Here is an 18,379-nt window from a genome sequence, read left to right on the forward strand (position 1 = left end):
AGAAGGAAAAGTGGATCTTTCCTTTAGGGATCAGGAACTCCCTCAGTTGGTGGTCAGACAGGTCAAACTTGACACCGTGGATACCTTAGGAAACACCAGTAAGCGATGTGATCCTGACAGATGTAAGTTCCTCAGGGTGGGGGGTGCACCTAAGAGGTCAGGCAATACAGAGGTCCTGGGTGCCTCAGGAGCGAGGCTCATCATCCAACCTAAAAGAACTTTGGGTGGTAAGTCCCTGGAACACTTTATTCCCCTCCTCCGGGGCCGCAATATCCGTATTATGTCAAACAACAGGGTCAAGGTAGCATACATCAACCATCAGGGGGGTACGAGATCATACCCCCTAATGGAAGCAACCAACAGTATTTTTCTCACAACAGAACATTTTATGTCCCTGTCGGCACTACCATAAAGGGGGCGGAAAACATCGAAGCAGATTTCCTGAGCCGCAACAAACTAAAACAGGGGGAATAGGCCTTAAACCGCAGAATTTTTCAGCAGATAGTACACCTGTGGGGGAAACCAGAAATAGATTTGTTTGCCAAAAAAAAGAAACAGGCAGGTGGAAATGTTTTGCTCGTTAAACCCAAGAGAAATGCCATTTGCGGTAGACTCCCTGCAAATTCCTTGGGACTTCAAGATGGCCTACGCATTCCCTCCAGTAACTCTGATTACGGCAGTGGTGAGGAAAGTCAGAAGGGAGCAAGTGAGAGTGATGTTGATGGCCCCATTCTGGCCAAAAAGACCTTGGTTTTCCTTGTTGCGAATAATGTTGCTATCGGAGCCATGGATCCTGCCAGAGATCCCGGACCTTCTCAGTCGTGGTCCAATATTCCAATGCGCAAGTTAAGGGGTTCCATCTTGCACCATGAAATTTGTTAGGTCGCTTATGAGTAGTAGAGGGTTCTCTCCAGGGCTAGTTTCTACCTTGCTAAGGAGTAGAAACTCATAACTACAAAATTCTATGGCAGAACATGGAGTAGTTCTTAGGAAAACCGTTAGACCAAAAACCTCTGATTGGCCCCATCTTAGAGTTCCTACAATCAGGGTTGCCATTGGGACTGGCTGTGAATACCCTTAAGGTTCAGGTATCGGCATTAGGAACATTATACAACTGTAATCTGGCAGCAAATAGATGGGTAGCAAGGTTCATAAAATCTTGCCATAGGTCCAAACCTATCCCAACACCGAAAATTTCTCCGTGGGATCTAAACTTAGTTTTAGAGGCCCTTACAAAGGAACCGTTTGAACCTATACAGCAGTTACCTATAAAGTACCTTACCCTGAAAACAATTATATTAGTAGCCCTTACATCAGCTCATAGGGTGAGTGATTTGCAGGCCCTCTCCATAAATCCACCTAATATGCAAGTATATCAGGATAGGATCGTATTAAAAACAGACCCTGCGTATCTACCCAAGGTAGTGTCAGATTTTCATCAGAGTCAGGAAATTGTCCTTCCCTCTTTCTGTGAAAACCCAAAAAATCCGGGGGGAAAGAAATTCCACAATCTGGATGTGAGAAGGGCTCTGCTAGAGTATGTGTCTGGAACTAGCCAGTGGAGTAGGTCCCAGTCCGTTATTCATAGCCTTTCAGTGGGCCAGGAAGGGTTATGGAGTGTCAAAGGGGACCATTGCCAGATGGATTAGGGAGGCCATTAGTATAGCATACTCGGCTAGTGGTACTCCGATTCCTGATGGCATCAAGGCTCATTAAACCAGAGCTGTGGCAACCTCCTGAGAAGAGAAAGCAGAGGTATCAATTGACCAAATTTGTAAAGCCACTACCATGGCCTCACCATCCACCTTCTTTATGCAATTTAGGTTGAACCTATCCTCAGCTGCCTTGACCTTTGGTAGAAGGTTGTTGCAAGCGGTAGTCCCTCCATAATGTGTTTCGAAGTCTCCAAAAGTCTTTCAGGTGTGCGGTCATGGGTGAAGGGAAAACCACCAAGGTTGCTTACCGGTAGCCGTTTTTCTGGAACCCATGACAGCACCCGTATATCTTCCCCCCCCCCCCCTTTATTTTACACAGTATGTGTGTGCACGATAGTTGGGTGTATTTGTAATGTAGTGTTGGATAAATATGTGACTAACCGGGAAGTCCTCTCATACTCTGTAACTAATTGAAGCAGGGGAGAGGTACCGCCCCTTATATTTCGGTAGGTTCCTGTCCTGACTGGGCGGACCTCTGGTGTGCTGCCATGGGTTTCCGTAAAACCGGCTACCGGTAAGTGACCTTACTGTTTTTTTCCTGTCGCAACACCACTTTAAAAGTATTAAGCGATCAAAATGTCATGTCCATCTCAAAATGGTATCAATGAAAAAAAAGTCTCAACCCGCAAAAAATAAGCCCTCACACGGATCTATTGCACAAAAAAAAGAAAATCTTATGGGTCTCGGAAAATGGTGAAAGGTAATTTTTACTACAAACTGTATGCATTTCACAGCTGGCTTTGTCAAGGGGTGTCGTGTGCGGTTCTTCCATTGACTGGTGAGACTCTTGTGCCACTGTACATGTTTACATCCCCTACCTGGATTGAGAATTAAATTTTTCCTACTTCATGATACCCTTTGCCTAAACCTACTGAGCTCTTTTCACCAATACACCATATAATATTTTACAAACACTGGTATCCGTCTGTAATATTGGGATTACACTTTGCATACGTTATCATACTATTGTGTGTACCCCTTTTTTAAAATAAATAATTGCTGTATAGGATTAAGCGTATATTTATTATGCTCTCAAGTTTGTGTATTATACTTTTTCATTAAATTTTCAATAAGATGTATCTTTTATCTTCATCTTACTGTGCCTTGCACTTATTTCTTATAGATTTTTCTTATAATACAGTGGGTACGGAAAGTATTCAGACCCCTTTAAATTTTTCACTCTGTTTCATTGCAGCCATTTGGTAAATTCAAATTAGTATTCAGACCCTTTGCTCAGACACTCATATTTAAGTCACATGCTGTCCATTTCCTTGTGCTCCTCATTGAGATGGTTCTACTCCTTTATTGAAGTCCATGTGCGCTTAATTAAACTGATAGGACTTGATTTGTAAAGGCACACTCCTTTCTATATAAGAGCTCACAGTGCATGTCAGACCAAACAAAAATCATGAGATCAAAGGAACTGGCTAAGGAGCTCAGAGACAGAATTGTGGCAAGGCACATATCTGGCCAAGGTTACAAAAGAATTCCTGCAGTACTCAAGGTTCCTAAGAGCACAGTGGCCTCCATAATCCTTAAATGGAAGTCGTTTGAGACCACCAGAAGTCTTCCTAGACCTGGCCGTCGAGCCAAACTGAGCAATCGTGGGAGAAGAGATAAAGAAGAACCCCAAGATCACTGTGGCTATGCTCTACAGATGCAGTAGGGAGATGGGAGAAAGTTCCACAAAGTCAACTATCATTGCAGCCCTCCACCAGTCGGGCCTTTATGGCAGAGTGGCCCGACGAAAGCCTCTCCTCAGTGCCAGACACTGCATAGAGTTTGCTAAAATACACATGAAGGACTCTCAAACTATGAGAAATAAGATTCTCTGGTCTGATGAGATAAAGATAGAACTTTTTGGTGATGATTCTAAGCGGTATGTGTGGAGAAAACCAGGCACTGCTCATCACCTGCCCAATACAATCCCAAAAGTGAAAAATGGTGGTGGCAGCATCATGCTATGGTGGTGTTTTTCAGCTTCAGGGACAGGACAACTGGATGCAATTGAAGGAAATATGAATGTGGCCAAGTACAGAGATATCCTGGATGAAAACCTCTTCCAGAGTGCTCTGGACTTCAGACTTGGCTGAAGGTTCACCTTCCAACAAGACAATGACCCTAAGCACACAGCTAAAATAACAAAGGAGTGGCTTCAGAAAACTCTGTGACCATTCTTGACTGGCCCAGCCAGAGCCCTGTCCTAAACCCAATTAAGCATCTCTGGAGAGACCTGAAAATGGCTGTCCAGCAACGTTCACCATCCAACCTGACGGAACTGGAGAGGATCTGCAAGGAAGAATGGCAGAAGATCCCCAAATCCAGGTGTGAAAAACTTGTTGCATCATTCCCAAGAAGACTCATGGCTGTACTAGCTCAAAAGGTTCCTTCTACTCAATACTGAGCAAAAGGTCTGAATACTTATGACCATGTGATATTTCAGTTTTTCTTTTTTAATAAATTTGCAAAAATTTCTGCATTACTGTTTTTTTTTTTTTTTTTTTTTTTTCAGTCAAGAAGAGGTGCAGAGTGTACATTAATGAGAAATTTACCAAATGGCTGCAATGAAGCAAAGAGTGAAAAATTTAAAGGCGTCTGAATACTTTCCTTACCCACTGTATATAAAACTCGTCCAGCAATAAACAAGCCCTCATGCATCTATGAACAGAAAACTAAAAAGTAATGGCTTTTAGAAGAAGGGGAGGAAAAAGCTAAAACACAAAAATGGAAATTGGCGGGAAAGGGTTATCCTGAATCCTGAAATCACATGCTGTCAGGCTTCTCTGGTGCCAGGAGCAAGCAGGTGCGTGGCCTCAAGTATATGATTTGCATGCATCTAATCATTTGTCAACTAGACATGCGTGGTCTCACTCGATCAGTTCAAGTGAATTGAGCAAGACCAGACACATCTAGTCAGATTGTGACCAGAAGTATGCAAATCACATAATTGCGGTCACATGACCGCCCGCTCTCAACGCTGACACCTGGAAATCCTGACAGCACGCCCTGTTCAAGCTGTGAGAATTCACAAGTCTGCAGTCATCGAGTGACTGTAGATTTGAACTCCTATATTGGACAACCCCTGTAAGGCCCATTCAGACCTGAGGTTAATAGCGACTCTCAAATAGGCCTCTGTGGCACACTGCACAACTGTGGACGGTGCTGTCAGATGTATTGGACAACTGATACAAGAGTGGTTTGACACAAAGATGGGAAAAGGGTTGGGTCTGACATGTCAGAGAGCTGATGAAGGCATGGTCTGGTACCCACTTATAAATGTGTGTGACGAGAAAGTGACATTTCCTTTGATCTAACACCAATATATTGTCAAATATAAGTCAATAGATGATGGCTATTTAATAATTTATTTTAAATTACCAATTTATAGTTATTTTTCCCTATGAGATATTGTATGAAGTTGTATATTCCATGTTTTATATGTTAATACGCTTACCTCTATCACCTAAATTGCACATGTATTTATAGTATTTATCGGACTATAAGACGCACCTGACCATAAGACGCAGCCCAAATTTTCAGAAGGAAAATAGGGGAAAAAAAGTGTCAAATGGGGGTCCGTCTTACAGTCTGAATTCAGCTGACCAGGGAAGAGATCGGCACAGGTGGAAGAGTGGTCACAGGGGTCGTTGGGTGGTCCAGGCAGGTGCGGTGGCCTCAGGGAAAACCCTTCCCAGGCTGCTGCGGTGGTGGTGCTCTGTGGGGTGGCTTGGGCGCTGTGGGGAGGCGGGGCTCTGTGGGGTGACAGCAATATGTCCTGGAGCGGCAGCGGCTCTCTGTGCTGTGTGGGGGGCTCTGCTGGCATTTCATCAACGCCCAGAAGCACCCGTAGCTCTGTTGTTGCGACGCGTTAGCCCCCGGAAAGATGGCCGCCGGGGGCGGCACAAGCTCAGATTCAGATCTCAGCAACAAGATGTCGTCCCAAGATCTCAGGACAAGATCTCATTGCCGAGATCTGAATCTGAGCATGCGCCGCCCCCAGCGGCCATCTTTCCGGAGGCCACCGTGTCGCAGCAATGGAGCACTGGGGGCTTCCGGGCTTTGATGAAATACCGGCAGCGCCCCCTCCCCCCTGCAGCACAGAGCCCCAGACACAGACACCACCACACCACAGAGCGCAGCCACCGCCGCACCACAGCCGTACGACAGCCATAAAAGCCTGGGAAGGGAGGCTGCATTGGGACCGCCGCCACCACAGGATTTGTAAGTATATTGCGACCATAAGATGCACCCCCATTTTCCTCAAAAGTTTGGAGGAAAAGGTGCGTCTTATGATCCAAAAAATACGGTACATCCACACTAAAGAAAAAAACTAATCATTTCTGGCAATGTTGGTTTAAATGTGACCGTGTACATGACAATGTAATTAGTGATGGATCATATTATTTGCAGAGTCCTTAAGCAAAGAATGGGTAAAATCTGTTCATTTTAGAATGATTATCTCTATCATCATCCATCAAGTTATTAATCTTCCACTTCTTTCCCACATTAAGTCTCAGATCACAAACGTATCTCAGCTAAGACGTTCCAAACTCCGCTACTATCTGGAAGATAAGAATGTTATATGCAAGAACTGTAAAAATCGTGGTCATTTGTCAAAAAGTTGCCCTGAGCCTACAGTAAGTACTAACTTAACTAGATGTAGTCTGCAAGATCATCCTGTTGTTTTATGTGATTATCACTATATTGTGGGCATCTCCTAATAAACCCGCACACATAATTGTCAACAAAAAAAATGGCTACAAGAAATGAGACAAAACTATGATGTAATGACTTAGTATTAAATGGTAAATGAGTTATTAATAATTGATCATTTTGAGTCGAGACTATTAGAGCTGCAGTAAATGTTTTACCAGATCACCTTCTATTTGTTCCCAAATTGGAAAACTTTGCTTTGAACAACTGTTTTTTTCTCTATATGACTTACGGTAATTTATTTGTTCCTGGTCGTGATAAGCGACTTATTTCCCAGTTTATTCTAAATTTCATTATGTTGCTTTACAAACTTCTTTGGCATGCTGATTAAATTAGCCGATGCATAAAGAAAGAAGGGGGCTGGCTTAAAGGGAACCTGTCACTAGGTTTTCCCAAAATAAAGTATGGACACCACTTTTAAGACCATTTTTACAGCATTCTAATAAGCTGTGTGTAATTCCCCTATACCTTCTGCATGGCACAAAAAAATAAGTTTTCTATCCAGTTAGTCCAGTCCTATGGGTGGCTCTGGTCTTGATCTGACGCCTCCTCACTTCCCACAATCGCGACCTCGTCCCTGCTTCATGTGGATGATGCATTCTAAGTTATCCATACAGTGTCTCCCAATCTCCCTTCTGTGCAGGCGTACTTCACTCTGGCCTGCTGAGGGCAGAGCAAAGTACTGTAGTGTGCATGCATCAACTTTACTTCTGCATAATTGGCTATCTTTGGCCTTTGCCGGTGCATGCGCATTACAGAACAGGCAAGAGAAGACTTGTTGGAAAGCTCATTTGTCACGTCTGAACCTGGGACGGACGGCACAACATATAGGTATAATGAGATGCTAAAGGGAGAGGAGAGGAAGGCCCTAAGGATAGGGGTTGAGGGATGGGACACCACCTGACACCAACCTTTGTCTCTCCCTAAGCTCCTCCTAATGCCCTATGTGCCCGCCCCCTCAACCTCCGCCGCCACCGTTGTCACGTGCCTAGTTCCTGGCTTTAGCCTCAGCTAACCCTGACCGGCAAGGAAGCTAGCATTGCCACTGCAGGTAATTCAACAACAGGGAAAGAGGCAAACAATGGACTGACAAAAAGGATACAACTCAGTTCAGAATCTGCTGCTACAAACCAAAGTGGGAGAGTGAAAGGGACTCCCAACAGTGGCAATGCCACAGTCACCGGAGAGCTCCACACCTAGCCTATCTACATAGAAGGAACTCTAACTGGCCATCAGCTGATGGGTCTTGTGACTAAAGAAATGTGGGAGAGGTTGACAACCAACAACAGCTGACCAGCCTAAAAGCAGCTGCCAGCAAGAGACTTGACATTAGCTCTTGCTGGACCAAAGGAAAAGAACTACATTAAATTTGTGGACCCAGAGCTACCACAAATCCCATAATGATTTGTGATATCAACACAATCTTTCTGTTTCCCTCTACTTGTATGCTCATGTTGCTCCTCATTTCTCTTCCCCCTTTCCCCAGCATATAATAGGCTGTGTAACCTGCACATTGAGGAAGTCAAGCGTTCATATGTTTTTTCAGAGTAGATGATGAGTCCTGGAGTCAGGAGGGAAAAAGTTGTTCTTAAGTGGAGAAAAAATCTGTAGTCTCTGACAAAACACACTAACAAAGTTACTTACATTCGCTTTTACTATTGATTTGTTTAAAATTTGTTTAATATGCACTTTATGTTTAACTATTGAAATGAGAAGTCGGGTAGCCCCCTTTCACACACACATCTAGCTATGTGAGCAAACCCAAAAATTTTTATTTATTTATTTTTTTATGTAAAGCATTCTACTTTTTAGTAATTGCATATTTCAATTTTAGTCCTGGGTAATGATTATAATATATCTTCTTATTTCTTTTTACCAGAAATTGCCAGCTTGTTGCCTTTGTGGAAGACGAGGACATTTGCAGTATGATTGCCCAGACTCGTATTGTTCAAATTGCTTTATGCCAGGTCATGCCCACCCAGACTGTAGGGACCGACCTCTTTGGCAAAAAAAGTGTTTTCGCTGTTCTATGATTGGCCATTATGCAGATGTAAGTATTTATATTTTATGGTCTACCTATTAAATTGGTTTATCACAGTGTTCACTTAGGTTATTACTAAGCAGAGTAGAATTCCTTCAGTGAATTCAACCTTTCTCTGTCAATATTTGTTTTTAAAATTTGAGTGACACAAAACCTAGTTCTGACTTAATAAAAATATTATACCTTATACCAGGGTCTGGCTGGTAAGTTTTAGCCTGGGGTGCAATCATAAAACACTGGCCCACAAGTTGCGGTGGCCTATCGATAACCTTCTAATCTCTGGTGGCTGCATTAAAACAACAGAGGTAACTGGCCATTAAAAATAATCATAGTTGGTGGTGTTTTCATTATGGGATCACACACACTTGTGCAATACTAAATACATTATTGAGCTATTTGCATCAAATCCAAACTTACTATGTAAATACAGGAGCAGAGCCAAGCTTACGGCATAGTGTTTACAGTAGCTGAAGAGCAAGCTGGCGCAAATAGGGTCTTATCCTGTATAAAAAGAATTTATTTAAAAAAGATATGCTAACCTGATGCGATTTGTGTGATACACAAAAATTCCAAGGTATAAAGATAATAAGCTGCTGCAGATTCAGTAGCTGCAGCTCTGGAATCGATTGTACCTCTCACACATGCCAAAGCTTGCATAATCAACAGACAGCCCTGGCACACCAGCCTGACGAAAGAACTGAGGCAAGCTTCCAGGTTGCTGAGCGGAGATGGAAAAGATCCCACTCCAACGAGAGGACTTCATCGCATTCAAACAGTCCCTCACTACTTTCAAGGCCACACTCGCTGTAGCAAAACAAACCTACTTCTCATCTCTCATATCCTCCCTGTCTCACAATCCTAAACAGCTATTCAACACCTTCAATTCTCTCCTCCATCCCCCAGCACCTCCTCCCTCTCCACTCATCTCAGCTGAAGACTTTGCTTGATTTTTCAAGCAGAAGATTGATAACCTTAGAGACAGTTTGGGTCAACAATCCCCAGAGCCCTTCCTCCTAACTGCCCTGCCCTCTTCCTCCAAAACCAACTTCTCCACCATTACAGAAGATCGACTCTCCACTCTACTCTCAAGATCACATCTTACCACCTGTGCACTTGACCCAATACCATCCAACTTCATCCCAAACCTCACCACAGTCTTCATCCCAACCCTAACCCATCTCTTCAACCTATCACTAACAACTGGTGTTTTCCCCTCAAGCTTTAAACATGCCTCTAATCACACCTATCGTCAAAAAGCCCTCTCTTGACCCATCCTCTATATCTAGCTATTGCCTCATATCACTTCTCCCCTATGCCTCAAAACTACTGGAACCACATGTCTGTCTTGAACTGTCCATCCACCTCTCTTCTTGCTGGCTCTTCGACCGCTTACAATCTGGCTTCAGGCTGCACCACGAAACTGTCCTAACTAAAGTCACCAATGACCTATTAACCGCCAAGGCCAAGCGACACTACTCTGTCCTCCTCCTCCTGGACCTGTCCTCTGCCTTTCACACCGTGGACCACTCCCTATTACTACAGACTCTCTCATCTCTTGGCATCACTGACTTGACCCTATCTTGGAACTCGTCATACCTAACAGACCGGACATTCAGTATATCCCACTCGCACACCACCTCCTCACCTCGCCCCCAGTTGGAGTCCCGCAAGGTTCAGTCCTAGGGCCCCTGCTCCTCTCCATTTACACCTTTGGCCTCGGACAGCTCATGTAATCTCACGGATTTCAGTATCACCTCTATGCTGATGACGCTAAAATTTCTACATTTCTATTTTTTTCAGTCACTATGGGGTGCAGAGTGTACATTAATGAGAAACAAATGAACTTTTTTAATTTACCAAATGGCTGCAATAAAACAAAGCGTGAAAAATTTAAAGGGGTCTGAATACTTTCCATACCTACTGTAGATATGGAAACAGAACCAGGCTTGCTACATAGATGTTGGAGAAGAATCAAGCTTACTACAGACATACAGGAGTAGAACTGAGCTCACCACATAGTTTTGGGAAGAGAACTGAGCTTACTACATAGATATTGGAACAGAATTGATGTTATTCGGATTGTCAGATGCACCTTACTATAAGACACTTCCCAGGTTTAGAGAGCAGAAAATAGGAAAAACATATTTTCTTGTAGTTGAAAGCTCCTTATCAAAGTAAAAAAAAATGGAGGAGTCATTCTCACATATTTTAATTAACTTTTGTAAAATAGGGAGATAATGTATTTATTTGTTAGTGTTTCTCTGCAGCTTGTGCATTATACATAATATAGCATTACAGCACACACATCATATACGCTCCCAGCACTGCTCACATATATACAACTCTGCTACACGCACGCACGCAGCTCTGCTGCTTATACACACATCCAGCTCTGCTACATATACATGCATACACCCAGCTCCTCTACATATACATACATACATACATACATACACACCCACCTCTGCTATATATATATATATATATATATATATATATATACACACACACACACACACACACACACACACACACACACACACACACACACACACACACACACACACACACACGCACCCAGATCTCTTATCCCCGATACGCCTTTTAATGTCGTCAGTTAATGGTACTTATTCCTCAGCGCCGCTTTTTAACAGCTCTGAGAAATAAGGTTATAGCGTCCCCCAGTAATAATTCTCTGGAGTCTCGGCTACCAGGCATAGATGAGACCTCTGAGAACATTTTTTTACCGACCCCAGTGTTGCGATCACTGTTGTTCACAAAATAACGGCGACCGCAAAAAAGTGTCAGATTTCCCATTTAATTTCTCTCTCCTCTGATATGATCTAGCACATCAGAGGAGAGAGAAATGTGGTCCCCCGAGCCCCTCTGGTACCTTCGGTGTCCCTGGACCATATTGCATCCCCCGGCTGTCTGTGTCTTCTTCCGTTAAGAAAATGGCACCTGACAAGATCTGCCGACCAGCAACAATAGGAAATTTTTCCTATTGCTTCATTTTGATCACTATGATAGACCCTGTCACAGTGATCAAAATGAAAAAAATAGTAAATCAAACCCACCTTTATTTTTCCATTATGGTTAGGGTTGGGGCTAGAGCTAGGGTTATGTTTGGGTTAGGGTTGGGCTAGAGCTTAGGGTTAAGGTTGGACTAGGATTAGGCTGTGTTCACACGTAGTGGTTTTTTTTGCATTTTCGTGGTGGTTTTTACTCGCGGAATCGCCGCAAAAAAACTGCATCCCATGCAATCCTATGGGATTCCGCAATGCTGTGCTAATGCTGCGAATTTTTCTGCTGCGGAATCACATCGCGGAAAAATCCGCAACATGCTCATTCTTTTTGCGGAATCGCAGGGATTCCGCACCCATAGGATTGCATTGAAACGCTCAATTTTCTCATGTGGCTATGCCCACCATGCATGAAGTGAGCGCTTCATGTGCGTATGGTACCCAGGGTCTGGAGGAAGAGAGACTGTCCTCCAGACCCTGGGTACCATAATCCTGTAAAAAAAAAATAGACTAAAAATAAAAAATATTGCTATTCTCACCTTCCGACGGCCACTTTCGCGAGCGTGACGTCATCGCAGGTCCTTCGCGCAAAGCATTACTGGGACCGCAGAGCAGATCGGGGGGCCGTCAGAAGGTGAGAATAACATTTTTTTTTTTTTTATTATTATTATTTTTAACATTCTATCTTTTACTAATGATGCTGCATAGGCAGCATCAATAGTAAAAAGTTGGTCACACTTATCAAGCACTATGCTTGATGAGTGTGACCAACCTGTCAATCAGTTTTCCAAGCGATGCAACAGATCGCTTGGAAAACGCTAGCATTCTGCAATCTAATTACTTTTGCAAAATGCTAGTTTTTCGCGGGAATTTCCGCATGCAGGGAGTTGCAGAACTGCCGCGGAAGTTTCCGTGGCAATTCCGCACGTGTGCACATAGCCTCAAGGTTGGGCTGGGGTTAGGGTTGTGTTTGGGGTTAGGGTTGTGGTTATGACTGGGATTACAGTTAGGGTTGGGATTGGGGTTAGGGGTGTGTTAAGGTTGTAGATATGGATCATTCCATATCAAGTGATCCAAATATGAATATTTTTTTACCTGACGTCTTTAGATTTTTGTTTATTTTTTTTTATGAAGTTCAACTTTAGTTAATTACAAATTAAAAGTTTTGAATTTCTTCATCAGTTAATTTTTTACAGACTTCTAAAGCTTTGAAAAAGCGCGAATTTTGGCCCCTGCTATGGCTTTACATTTTTTATCATATCTCGGGCTAGAATTAAGATGGGAGAGGCATCATTTTCAGAACGGTACCGGCTTTCATTTGATATGTCACAGGACTATATGTTTCTTTATATTTTGTTTTGGAGAAATTTTATCCAAAATTTTGATGTGCAATTGTGAAAAAAACTTATGTTTTAAAACTGTGAAAAAATACATGCGTGTTACTTGTGTTCTTGTTTATATTTGTACAGGGCTTCAACTTGGGACCTATCAAATGTATATTTTTTTTAAGCCTTGAATCATCTGATTTTTATGTTTGTGATTTTCTTCCTTTTTTCTTTTCAAATTACAACTTATTGAATCCAACATTTATATGCAACAATAAAGAAACACAAAAAACAAATACCGTAAGTGCCAGAATAAATACATCTTAATCATCACACAACTTGCTCAGCATTTTCAACCTGAATGCCTTGAACAAACCAAAAGAAAAAAAATGATCATATCCTCAAGTGTGATTTTCTAAATAGTCTCATCCTAAAAAACAAGATTAAAAGAACCAATATTTTTACCACCTATTTATACATGTAACAATTTTTTCTATTATATCACTAAACATGTCATTTATGAAGTGTTTAAGAAGAATAGTACAGTAGTTAAATCCTCTTTCTATAAAATATGAACTAATCAAACAATAGTACGTTTTTAAACTTGCCTTTTATCATCAATTTGTCCCTTCTAGTGGGTGAAATTTAATCTGGTCCATAAGCGCTTACTAGCAATGGCCATTTCCTTTTGTGTCAGAGTATGCACAGCCGGTCATGGTGTTGGGCTCCACCTGAGTTAATATCTGATTTTTGTTAACTTTTAAAATGTCTGGTTTTCTTGGATACGCAAAGGATGGCGCTGGGCCAGAAGGATGCAAAAAAGGTCACTTCTACTTCTTCATTTTCACAATTTTTGGAGAGTACAGTAGCCAGCCACCAGTGCCGATCATAGTCACAGGTCACATAACCAGTTATGTCATCCATTGCCAATCTTGTGCCGCCTTCTACCACTTCATGCACTTCACTGTCTTTGAATGAAAAAATCCTTGTTTTTATTTGTTTCACTACATGGAATGACAGTGTGGTATTGCGGAGTCCCTTTGATGCGTTCTGCTTCCTGTAACCGATGCTTTAACAAACTCTGCTCCTCTTCGTAGTCCTGGTTTGTACAAGACATGAACTGGATGTTAAGAATATTTTTCTCACTCCATTTAGAAAGTTGCATGGGTGTTAAGATTTGGTCTGAATATGGCCTCTGAAGGCTAGCTCAAGCTGCAAGGCGTTTCACAGTGCCTCCTAAACCATCACATACACCTTTGCCATGAGCAGTGGCAAAAAAGTGCCATTCAGCTTCCACTCCAAAGTCTTTCTTGTGATGGCATACATTTATAAAGTTTTTCCTGTTTTTATACTGTGCAGAAGAGCCATCCGAGAAGTAGTAGACCTTGCTCAAACTTGGGAGGATGTCCGTCTTTATCACTGAAATCAATTTTTTTTTGGGAACAAATGAACAGCTATGAATCATGAAGTAAGCACTCAGATATCATAGCTACACTTTTGTACTTTATTTCTCTATTCTCATTGTAATCGCAAAAGGGTGCACAGTTGCTTGTTCATTGTTCCAGTGAAATGACTGTGCTTCATCCTGAACAACAAAGGAATAGTTCTCTGAAAAGTCTAAGCTTATTACTGCCTCGTGTTGTTTGATGCTTTCTTTGAGGTGATTGTAGTAGTCAGACTATTGGCGAGCTATAAATGAGTGTTTCTTAAGGAATATCAGCTGTTCACAAAAACATTCTATAAAATGTTCTGCACTTTTACAAACAGTGTCAAAAGTACATCAGTCAACAGATATCCACTGTTTAGAAGTTATATTATCTACCATAGCCTCTTCAAAATAATTTAGTATTTTTTGAGAGCCAATACTGAAGGACATTTTTTGCAAATATTGAGGTAACAACTTCAACTCTTTTCTGGACACAATATTTGAAACAGACATACTTTGTAATCGCCAAGGTTGGACTCGCCAATCAGAATATCTTTCAGCTTACCCCCTTCAATCATGAGCTTAGTGTTCTGGTGTGTTGTATACATACGCATACTGAATGTGTACCACTAGCCAGGACACAATTCTTCGGTAGCAGTTCAGCAAATTTTAAAAATCCTATTTTGGCAGAAGTGGAATTTTTTTTCTTTAAAAAGTTCATAGGTTTCTTTCAAATTGGTAAGAACCAGCCTCTTCTGGACAAGAATCTTCTTACTGTACACTTTCATAGACACACAATCTTTCTTGCCAGGCATAATTTGGCTCACTTCAAAAATCTTTCACTTTACCCACTATAGCTCCATCTAATGTTTTGCCTGGTTTAGGGTCAAGACAAGACATGAAACCTTTTTGTTCAACAAGAGATTTCGCTTTTCTAGCCATTCTATTGCTAATGTTAAATTCATTTTCTATTCTTTTGCATGTCCAACTCTTCGGTAGTGTAGTCAGTATCATGAACTGTTCACTTCTGTTATGGGTGGATTTAAATTTATCTTTAAGCTGCAGAATGATCTCTGAATTGGTGTCTTTTTTTCCTTCACCTTCTACTGTTTCTCCTACCAGCTCAAGGGTCAATTTTTTGTGACTTTTTCTAATTTTTTTTTGGCAATAACCTGGACAATGGATTCTTTTTTTTTTTTTTTCCAATGGGCAATTCTTCGATGTTAGAAAGTGATTTATCAGTATTATTATTATTATTTATTATTATAGTGTACTTTATTCCATGGCGCTTTACATGTGAGGAGGGATATACATAATAAATACAAGTACAGTAATCTTAAACTACACAAGTCACGACTGGTACAAGAGGAGAGAGGACCCTGCCTGCGAGGGCTCACATTCTACAAGGGATGGGTGAGGATACAGTAGGCAAGGGTAGAGCTGGTCGTGCAGCAGTTTGGTGGATCAGTGGTTACTGCAGTTTGTAGGCCTGTCAGAAGAGGTAGGTCTTCAGGTTCTTTTTGAAGGTTTCTATGGTAGGCGACAGTCTGATAAGTTGCGGTAGAGAGTTCCAGAGTAGGGGGGATGCGCGGGAAAAATCTTGTATGCGATTGTGGGAAGAGGAGATAAGAGGGGAGTAGAGAAGGAGATCTTGTGAGTTTCAAAGGTTGCATGCAGGTAAGTACCGGGAGACGAGGTCACAGATGTATAGAGGACTCAGGTGGTGGATGGCTTTGTATGTCATGGTTAGGGTTTTGAACCGGAGTCTTTGGGTAATGGGGAGCCAATGCAGGGATTGACAGAGGGGAGAGGCCGGGGAATAGCGGGGTGACAGGTGGATTAGTCGGGCAGCAGAGTTTAGAATAGATTGGAGGGGTGCGAGAGTGTTAGAGGGGAGGCCACAGAGCAGAAGGTTGCAATAGTCAAGGCGGGAGATGATGAGGTCATGGACTAGGGTTTTTGCAGATTCTTGGTTGAGGAATGTACGGATCCGTGAAATGTTTTTGAGTTGAAGTCGGCAGGAAGTGGAAAGGGCTTGGCTATGTGGTTTGAAAGAGATCAGTGTCAAGGATAACCCCGAGGCAGTGAGCTTGTGGACTGGAGAGAGTGGGCAGCTGTTTACTTTAATGGATAGGTCCGTTGGGGGGGTCGCGTGAGATGGGGAAAGATGATGAATTCTGTTTTGTCCATATTAAGTTTTAGAAATCTAGCGGAAAAGAAGGATGAAATAGCAGACAGACATTGAGAGATTCTGTTTAGTAGGGAGGTGATATCTGGTCCAGAGATGTAGATCTGTGTGTTATCAGCATAGAGGTATTATTGAAAGCCGTGAGATTCAATGAGCTGTCCGAGGCCGAAGGTGTAAATGGAGAAGAGCAGGAGCCCTAGGACTGAACCTCGCGGGACTCTGACGGATAGAGGGCACGGTGAGGAGGTGGTGTGCAAGTGGGAGACGCTGAATGTCCGGTCTGTTAGGTATGACGCGATCCAAGATAGGGCCAAGTCTGTGATACCAAGAGATGAGGGTCTGTAGTAATAGGGAATGGTCCACTGTGTCAAAGGCAGAGGACCGGTCCAGCAGGAAGAGGACAGAGTAGTGTCGCTTGCCCTTGGCGGTTAATAGGTCTTTGGTGACCTCAGTTAGGGCAGTTTCAGTGGAGTGGTCTGGCCGGAAGCCAGATTGTAAACGGTCAAGGATTGAGCAAGAAGAGAGGTGGGAGGACAGTTCAAGATGGCCATGTTGTTCCAGTAGTTTTGAGGCATAGGGAGAAGTGATATAGGGCAATAGCTAGATACAGAGAGGGCTTTTTGAGTATTTATTCAAATACTCTATTGTTAAATCAAGATTTATAAAATCCTCTGTGTTGGAAGTTACAGGTTCTTCAAAATTTTCTGCCTGCAGAATGTTTTTCTCTCTTGCAAGTTTCATTGCCTGCATTGATTGATGGATTTATATGAAACCTCTAATCTTGTACCGGCCTAAGATTTTTTTCTTGTTGTGTGTCCAGTTTTTTCAAAAGAATTGCAACAACATATATTATAAAATGCTGTTCCTTGAGAAGTAGCAGCCATTGCTGTGAGAAAAATACAGTTAATATTAAGGAAGATGGGTAATAAAAATAAAGATTTACAGTACACTTGAGATACAACTGTGTTACTATAAAGTGAGTATTAGGGCTAGGGCACACACCGCTTTTTCTGTCTGCGGATAAATGCTGCAGTTTTGGCAGCATTTTTGTACCGAGTTTTCACTATATCTGCATTAGATTTTTTAATCGCTAGTGAAATCGATGGCAGCTTTATTTTTATATATAAATAGTGATAAATGCTGCGTTTATTGCAGCGATCAAAAAGTAGTGCAAGCAGTGATTTACTCAAAAAACACTGCATGTGTTTAACCCCATTGAAATCAATGTGGGGCGTTTTTCTGAACGATGATCACTCAGAATAGCACTGTGTGTGTACTAGCCCTTAGTAAGAAAAGCATTAAACTATTAATATAAATTTACTCAAACTTTAAACACACTCCCCAATATTGGAGCACACCGACTAACTTGATGCCTGTTTAGAGACTATTGTTTGTTCAAGAGTGAACATGTCCAGGCATGTCAGGACATGAAAGCTTGGAAGCTCTGTCTTATGGCCCCGTCACACATAGCGATCTCGCTAGCGAGATCGCTGCTGAGTCACAAGTTTTGTGACACAACAGCGATCTCACCAGCGAGATCGCTGTGTGTGACAGTGATCAGCGACCGGCCCCCTTGCCGGTATCGCTGATCGCTGTAGGAAAGCCCAGGATTTTTCTTTGGTCGCTGGTCTCCCGCTGGCCAGCATGCATCACTGCGTGTGACAGGCGGGAGACCAGCGATCAGCTGGTAACTAACTTACACATCGGGTATCCAAGGGACGTGCGTCCCTTAGAAGCTCGATGTGTACGTTAGTTACCAGCGCGCTGATGCAGGGAGCTGGTAACTAACGTACACATCGGGTATCTAAGGGACGCACGTCCCTTGGATACCCGATGTGTAGGTTAGTTACCAGCTCCCTGCATCAGCGCACTGGTAACTAGCGAACACAGGGACGCCGCGCGCTCGGCGTCGCTGTGCTGATCGCTGGTGAAGCTGTTTGACAGCTCA

At 42.5% G+C, this 18,379-nt stretch overlaps 1 protein-coding gene across 1 annotated transcript in view; it reads left to right on the forward strand.

The window, feature by feature from the left end:
- Window positions 1-18,379, forward strand: part of ZCCHC7 (zinc finger CCHC-type containing 7) — a 248,801-nt gene that overhangs the window by 104,159 nt on the left and 126,263 nt on the right. Inside the window, exons 4-5 of the mRNA XM_073549660.1 lie at window positions 6,227-6,352; window positions 8,308-8,478. Of these exons, the coding sequence (XP_073405761.1) occupies window positions 6,227-6,352; window positions 8,308-8,478 (297 nt within the window). The remainder of the gene's footprint in view (window positions 1-6,226; window positions 6,353-8,307; window positions 8,479-18,379) is intronic.

Source organism: Dendrobates tinctorius, unplaced genomic scaffold (assembly GCF_039654945.1).
Source record: "Dendrobates tinctorius isolate UK_male_01 unplaced genomic scaffold, ASM3965494v1 ptg000160l, whole genome shotgun sequence".
Classification (NCBI taxonomy): domain Eukaryota; kingdom Metazoa; phylum Chordata; class Amphibia; order Anura; family Dendrobatidae; genus Dendrobates; species Dendrobates tinctorius.